The sequence below is a fragment of the Nematolebias whitei genome, chromosome 16 (assembly GCF_014905685.2).
Source record: "Nematolebias whitei isolate Nwh7 chromosome 16, NemWhi1, whole genome shotgun sequence".
NCBI lineage: Eukaryota > Metazoa > Chordata > Actinopteri > Cyprinodontiformes > Rivulidae > Nematolebias > Nematolebias whitei.
Window position 1 is genome coordinate 5,795,795 of NC_056513.1, and position 8,299 is coordinate 5,804,093.

General features: G+C 44.5%; 1 protein-coding gene across 1 annotated transcript in view; it reads right to left on the minus strand.

The window, feature by feature from the left end:
* maml3 (mastermind-like transcriptional coactivator 3) overlaps positions 1 to 8,299 on the minus strand; it is a 155,531-nt gene that overhangs the window by 81,103 nt on the left and 66,129 nt on the right. Inside the window, exons 2-3 of the mRNA XM_037689599.1 lie at positions 3,022 to 3,759; positions 45 to 935 (exon numbers count right to left, since the gene is read on the minus strand). Of these exons, the coding sequence (XP_037545527.1) occupies positions 45 to 935; positions 3,022 to 3,759 (1,629 nt within the window). The remainder of the gene's footprint in view (positions 1 to 44; positions 936 to 3,021; positions 3,760 to 8,299) is intronic.

The following is an 8,299-nucleotide window of genomic DNA, read 5'->3' on the forward strand; positions in this document are numbered from 1 at the left end:
CCCCCCCCCCCCCAAAAAAAAAAAAACAACAAAAAAACACTTACCTGTCCGTGGGACTGCATGGTACCGTACGGCAACACTTTCTGCTTCATCATCAGCATCCTCTTCTGTTCTTCCCCCAGGTGGGCCGTCTGTCCTGGGATGGGCCCCTGAGTCTGCCCCGGCCCTGCTCCCTGCCCGCCACCTCCCGCACCACCCATAAACGGCGTCATCATGGGGTTCTTGACCTGACTGTTCCCCCCCATGGGCGGAGTCATCCTCTGACTCATGTGGTCCACGCCGCCGCCGCTGAAGTGACTCAGCGGTTTGGTGTTGTTGTACGACAGCATGGTGGCCGTCTGCTGCTGCTGTTTGGACATGGCGCTCTGGTTTATGCTGTTCGGCTGCTGCTGGCCCATCATGCTGATGTGGTTGTGAGGGAGGTAGTTGTTCATGGGGGCCTGCGGCGTGTTAAAGGCTTGTGGCGGGTACATCATTGGGCTGTTGGGTTTATCTTGGTTAAAGGGACCAGAGTTGTAGGGGCTGGTGGGGGGCCCTGCAGGGGACCAGTTAGCTGCTTGTTTCTGCTGCTGCTGCTTCTGCTGCATCAGTTTGGCCTGAACGTGCTGCTGGGCCATCGCCTTGAGCTGCTCCGCTTTAGAAAGTTCAGGCGTGACCGGTCCCAAAGGCTGACCCCCAGGGCCGCCGCTGCCGGCTCCTCCGCCTCCTCCCGTCCCCGACTGACCCACCGGGCCTGGGTTCATCATGTATCCGTTCCCAGGCCTGGAGACCGCTTGCGTCTGAGCCTGGGTCGGGGTTTGAGGAGACTGAGCGACGCAGTTGTGCAACGGGGAACCTGACGGCATGGCAACAGCTGGAGACTGCTGCAGAGGCTGCTGAGGAGGGGTCCCATTGGCAGTGGTTGCAAACTGAGGGCCAGAAGATGACGGTCGCACCTGAGAAGACAAGAGGGAGGTCATGGTAAAAAAAGTTACCCCCAATAAAAAGGTAAAACTCAACTTGAGAAGTCCATTTCTTAGATTTAGCATAAAATCTAAAGAAAATGCTTCCGTTAATTTGTCTTTGCTTGGTTATCCTTTCATTAATCTGTTTCCTGCTAAGTTTGGTGCCATGTTGTTCTTTCTTTCTTTACCAAAGCCTGCGCTCACACCACAGTCAGACAATAAACCCAAAGTCACTGAATGGAAAGGTGAATGAATAAATCTACTTGAATTTAAACAAAAAAACACGTTGCAAGTTACCTGTTTGGATGACGCAATCATCATGAGTGAGACTGACACAACAAAGACAGGTGCTTTATCACTTTGATGCTCTGGAGCATTCAGGCGTGTGTTAATACGATGCCAAGGCGGAAAGACATCGGCGATGACCTTAAATAAGCAACTGTTGCAGCCCATCGATGCCCTTCCTGACGCAACCACAGCCCTCTGTGTGGAGCAGAGAGCTGCCATCTTGGGCGCCCGGGGGAGCAGATGGTGGAGGTTCAGTGCCTTGCTCAAGGGTCCAGAGTGGGGCAAAAGAGGGTGGAGGCAGGTGTGAGTGTTTCACCTTTCCCACCCACATTTTGATGTTGTTGGTACAGGGAGTTGAACCAGCGACCTTCAGATCACAGGTCCACCTTCTCCAACCTCTGCGCCACCACTCCCATATATAAATAATAAGTCAAACTGTATTTAGCAAAATATTTTAAATTAGCAGTTTAAAAAAAAAACATTAATACTGTAGCTAAAGGCTAAAATAGATAATAAACCAACTTAAAATAAAATTAGTAAAACAGTAGCTAGAAAGGGCAGCACGGTGGCCCAACTGGTAGAGCTGCTGCCTCTCAGTGAGCAGGTCCCTGGTTCAAACCCCGGTCCAGGGGCCTTTCTGGGTGGAGTTTGCATGTTCTCTCCGTGCATGCGTGGGTTTTCTCCGGGTACTCCGGTTTCTTCCCACATACCAAAAACATGCATGTTAGGCTGATTGGTAACTCTAAATTGTCCCTAGGTGTGAGAGAGAGAGTGAATGGTTGTTTGTCTCGTTTGTCTCTATGTGGCCCTGTGATGGACTTGCGACCCGTCCAGGGTGTACCCCGCCCCTCGCACAGTGATTGCTGGGCATGGGCACCAGAGACCCCCGTGACCCAAAATGGAATAAGCGGGTAAAGAAAATGGATGGATGGATGAGTAGCTAGAAAGAAAAAATAGTTAAACAATGGCCAAAAGCTACATGTAGCAAAACAGCAGCTAAAAGTCCTGATGTAAGCTCAGTCATCCAACAGTGTTTCCCATACCATTCTACAACCAGGGTGCCCCGCCCTGCCAACAGAACCGAGCACCCTGCCTACCAAACTAACCCCCCCGACTGCCGGCACAGACGTAGAGCTAAGCTAGCAGCGCACAATACAGACGTGTTAGCTAAAAGCTAGCACCCCGCTTCCCTCATGCTGAGCCACGCTTTTGAAGAAATTTAAGAAATAATGCATTACTATGACGAAAACTGTTGCAAATAAAATCGAATAAGTCAAAAATTGTAAAAGGTTACAACAAACACGTGTATAACACAACACTCCTCATCAAACCCAGTAATTTCTGAGATTAATGTAATTTCAATCCTGTGTATGTCCTGTTCATATTTTGACAATAAAGTTGACTTTGTGACTAATTTGAGGCATGAATGGTTAAAATAGCACAAAGTATGTGGAGGTGGTTTGACTACCAAAAACGTACAAAAGAAACTTTAAACAGAAAAATGTGTGAATGCTGACTCAGTATCTGCTCAATAATTATTATTGTTTAGTTAAATTTGTTGACATTTGCCTCTTATTTTGTAGGCAATTTAAATATGTACTCATCCAACTGAAAACATTTAATTAAACCATAAAAGCAAATAATCTATTTACCAAAATAGATAAACTGCAGGTTGTTTACAATAAATTAGTCATTTATCGTAAGTATAAAAATTACGTCATTCTAATGCTTTTTCTAAAGTATGCTCATAAGAACCATGAAGACCAGCGTGCACCCTATTTAGACTGACCTGTGGTGACCCGATGGGAACCTGCGGGCCTCCCTGCGGAGGCTGAGGAGGAGGAGGCAGAGGAGTCGTGGGCGCCGCCCCTCCTCCGGGCGTCGTCGTATTCCCTGCCGTGTCCTGCGGACCGGGCGTCTGATTGTTAGCCGGCCTGCCGAACTCCACCTCCTTCTTGTCCTCGAAGTCCTCGTTGAAGAGGTCGTGCATGTCGTCCTCGGGCACCGTGTTGGCCAGCTCGTCGATCAGCTCCTGCCACTCCTGGTCGTTGAGGTTGATGTCCGAGAACAGTTTGTTCTGATTAGACAGAGACTGGGGATCGGTGGACTCTATGCCTCCCCCATCATCCAGCGGCTCCTGTTTCAGGTCCTTGAGGAGGCCGAAACTGTCCTCCAGGTCCAGAGAAGGATTCAGCTTCATGTCCGGAAGGTGGATGCCGTCGCTCTTTCCCAGCTCGTCTGACGCTCGACCCGTGAGGGTGCCGTTGCTGCTTATAGTGTTGTTGGCGGTGGAGGGGTTGGGCCCGTCCAGTAAGGGCTTAATGTCCATTTGGTGATGCAGTGGAGAGATGGGTGGCACATTGTTGCTATTGTTTTTCGGGAGACCTGTCAGCGAGTCCAAAACCGAGCTCTCCTTCAGAACCCGCTTGGCGGTCGGGGAGTAGCTGCGTCTATCGCAGATGCCGTTCTGGTCTCCGTTCAGGGGCGACCGAGCGCTGTCCAGCTTCCTCTTCACCGTCTCCTGGAGCTGCAAGAAGAAGACAAACGTATTTAGGTCAAACAGAGACAAACCGAGTCAGAAACTGGAAATAACTTTTCCCAAACTTCAGGAAACAAATGATAAAATAAGAGAAAAAAAAATCAACAAGACAATTAAGGCCTAGAATTCCTGGAAGAAATGATTTTTAACGACTAAGTTGTGTTGGAGTTGGAGCCATTTTTGTTAAACCTTGATAACATTTAGTGCCATGAAATATCCCACATGACCTGTTAGTACTTGGTGTGTTGAGAATGACTCTCAGCTACTACCACATCAAATTTCAGCTCAGTATCTGTACAGTTCTACGTGTTATTGCCATCTCCTTGTTTGCTAAGCTTGCTTTTCTGTGGCGGACATCTAGAAGGAGAGCAGTGTGCTGTAAAGACGAATCATTCGCGTTTTCACTCGAGTGAAACTCAAACTTTTCTATGAGCAGCCCTCGTCAGGAGCAGCTGCGTTAACCTTCCCATCTTCAGCCAATACGCAAACGAGCTCCCTCGCCAACATCCCAGGCGTTTCGCAGACAGCCAGCTCACCGTCCCGTCTGTCTGCTCCGGCCGGAGCGCAGACGAGATAACAACGGGGTGCTGACAAACACTGGATGGTGGTTAAAGTAATCACTGTCATAGACCTGGAGGAGGGAGCAGAGCAGGCGCAAACGGTAAACAGAATCGGAGACATGAAAAGAAAAACCGGAGACAAAGTAAAGGGCCAGCGCCAACTCCAGAAAGTTGAGCTAAACTTCACGGACTGGCTTTTCATCAACACCGAGCAGCAGCTAAAAGTCTGATCCTGAAAGATCTGAACCGAGCGCCGAACATTTTCCTGCTGACGTGAAAACGCGATCGTCCATAAGGAGTTTTACAGTTCGGCTGGTGACGCAGGGCTCACGGCTCGGGGCAGCCACGGTACTTTTGTCACTTTGGGGCTAAAATACGACAAGAAAGCACATGAAATGACGTTTTCAACTGAAAAAAAATGGCTCATCTCTATACGTACCAATAAAACAGTCTTTTTAGGTGTAGACGGATAAAATGACAAAGAAAATACTTTACACAAAAAGTTTGTGATAATTCAGATCGTAATAAAATATAATTACAGACAAAAAAGTTCATATAGCAACATTTTATGCTCTCAGAAGAATTAAAGCTCAACAAATGTTTAGAAAATGGGACAATCTATGGCAGACATAACGCTAATAAGTATTTTTTTAAGTAAATGTAATAACCCTCAAAACAACGTATGCATTTAAAAATATATAAAGGAGAAGTCTTGTTTAAAAATTATTAATTGTGAGTAGGGGTGCACCAATTGCAGTTTTCTGGCCAATCATCGATTTCTAAAATGTCTGACCTGCCGATTCTGATTTTGGCCGATACTTGATGATCAATTTCCCAATCTTATTTTATTGAAAAACATACCCTTGAACAATATCCTAGAAACAATGCAAACTTGTTTTAACTGGCCATGAGGTAGTGCTCTGAAATATAAATGAAGTTTAGACAATTGTTGTTAAAACTACAAAAAAGAATCAGTATAAAAGCAGTTTCTCATGCAAGTGTCGGCCGATCTCCAATCTCCCAAAATTAAGGAAATCAGGGCCGATTTATCGGTGCACCCCTAATTGTGAACTACAGTGAGCTGGTTGTTGCAGCACTTCTAGTTTTCTAAAGTTTATACAGACATGAAAGATTGCATATTTAAAAATGAAAAGTGGTCAATACAAGGTAATTACTTGTTCCGTCTCTAATATAGGCCGGTCACGATAACATTTTGCTGGGCGATAAATTGTCTCAGAAATAATTGCGATAAACGATAATATTGATCGAACAAATTTAAGAAGAAATGTTGGTTAATTTTTGTGCGTGGTACATTTTTTCGAACACCAGATGGCAGTATAAGACCGTTTGAACCGAAGGATGGATAGTGAGGGAGTGAGCAGCGTCTCTAAGAAAAATGGGAGGGAGGCCCCTTGACGTGACATGGGCCGTCTCTCCTTCCTTGTTTTCGGTTCTCAAAATGGCGGACGCTTGGAGTGGTTTGAGCTTTTTAGCATAGCATTTGTCACACAAAGCTTTTAATTAAAAAAAATCAGTAAACAAGTTCTCAGCTTCTTTTTGTAGAGGAAAAACAACTTTTTACACAAAGACGGGTTTCAAGCGTGAATTTTGAAGCTTCAACAAGTTGGAGTTTTTTTTCCCTGAGGTCGGCCTGTTAGCTTAGCTCGTAGCTTAGCTTCTCAGTTTAGCTCGTAGCTTAGAATGATACAAAAACACGATTTTGGGCGGTTAAACAGATTTTAAAGAGAAAAGGGAAAGGGAGGGGTCAGTGAAGAGCACCGGAGTTGAGCCTTTTGTCATCCAGTGTCTTCAGGGGAGAGATATGAAGAAACGATAAAGCCGATAAACGAAAATGAGGTCGATAATTTTCATTTATCGTGCGATTAATTGATTTATTGTTTATCGCGACAGGCCTAACTAATAAAAATTATATTAGCCTTAAATACAGTAATTGCACAAAACAAAGGGAAGCAGAGAGGAATCTGATGAAAGTAACATTTTGACAGTTCAGCTTGTTGATGTTTTAAGATTTATTTATAAAAAATAAAAAAATCTATTTGATCAAGGGAAGATTGAACTTTTTCGTGCGTCTACCTGATGCAAGTCTAATGAATGTGTGTTTGACATCTCATGACACGCAGGGCGGAGGAAACCAGATAAAGCCTTGCTCGTGTTCGTCACGGAGGACTTTAAACGACATGTTGACTCCTTGACACACCACACACCGTCTGCAGCGGCCATGCAGAGTCCACGGAGCTCTCCAAGGAGTTCCCACATCGCTGCAACCTTCAGCGCCTAAAACGTCTCCATCTGAATCCGCTGTACTGAACACTTTGGACGATAAATCTGTAGACTCTTAATCATCTGGAGGAACTGAACCTCGTTTCCTGGTCCGTGAAGACGTTTCCACCTCCACACCAGTAAAAACCATCATTAAACAGAAGAGGTGACCTCAGGTGTGATCGATAAACTCCAGCCAGTTTCACAAACGTTCACCTTTTTGAATCATGAGAACAAAGAAACATGATGGTCAGCTGAAGAGCAACTCTCACGCAAAACCAGCACTAGCCTGGACATTTACTGTGAAACTTTGGGATTGTGTTTGTTGTTTGTTTCTAGGTCTGGTCTAATAAAGTTGTCACTATTTGTTGTGAAAAAGCACTGCTGAATTAAGAAAAACACCAAAGTAAGAGCCCACACGGACAACAGGAAGCTGCAAAAACTCAATTATAACGGAAAACACTGGGGGGGAGTTGCATGGAGATTTGGGCATCTGTGTATTTGAATAAACTCTCAGTCTCCTCCTTAATTCAAATGTTAATAAAATGACAGATGGGAAGCTGGGGTCTCATTTAGGAACGGTTCCTAGACTTCAAATTTAACCCTCACACCAAAACCAAGCTAAAGTGTAAAGTTCAAACTAAAACGATCTGCTTTTACAGCCAATATGTGCAACATATTTTAGATTTTGAAATATATTCAGATTGTGTTGTGACCTGGAGGTGGACCCACTCAAGCAGACACAAACACGCTAAATCTCACACAAATGACCATGTTTGTGTTTATTAGAGTCAGGATGTGTTCAAGTGAAGCAGGGGTGCTGAGGGTGCCTTCACCTTGTTCTTCAAACTGATTAACGGACAGCCTGATTATCACCTGCTATCAAAAGGTGAAGGCAGGGAATAATGTTTTTGCTCGTGTTTGTTAGCAAAACATCTCATGAACCACTGGATGGACTTATAGTAATCCCTCGATACTTCGCGGTTCAACAATCGCGGCCTCACACTTTTGTGGGTTGTCAACGTAAGATTTTGACACACGATTGTCAACTTTAATATTGCTCACGTGATCGGGACAGTACGTGATAGAAAGTTAACGGGAGCCAACCATAAAACAAAAACCAAACAAAACTTTAGACAGGCGCCAACTTTTTGTAGTTTTCTTTCAATAAGCCTACACTGTAATGCAAGTCAAAAGAACTACACGGCCCAGAAGCCAACAGTGCTTCCGGCCGCTGCTTTCTGCCGAAATTCAAATAACAGCAATGGAGGCAGCAAACACTAGCGGAGAAACCGATGTGGTAAAAACAGTTTTGCAACACAGTCAGAAGTAACGATCTATCTATTAAGCTGAACTGGCAGGAAAGTCGCAAATAATCCTCATCCTTCAAGTTGTAGTATCTTCACTGGTGAGTACCCATATACAATTTTGCAGTACTGTACAGTACATATACATTTATTGTTAAAATTACGTAGGTTTAAGAATTTAGAACATTAAGAGCATTGCAAGAGTGTGGGAATGGTTTATAACGGCTTAAAATTAGGGATGCACGATATTATCAACATTGTATCGGCCGATATTACCGATAAAGTTAAATATCAGACATTCCATTAAAATAACTCACCGATAAAAAAGGCACTGTTTATATATATATATATATATATATATATATATATATATATATATAT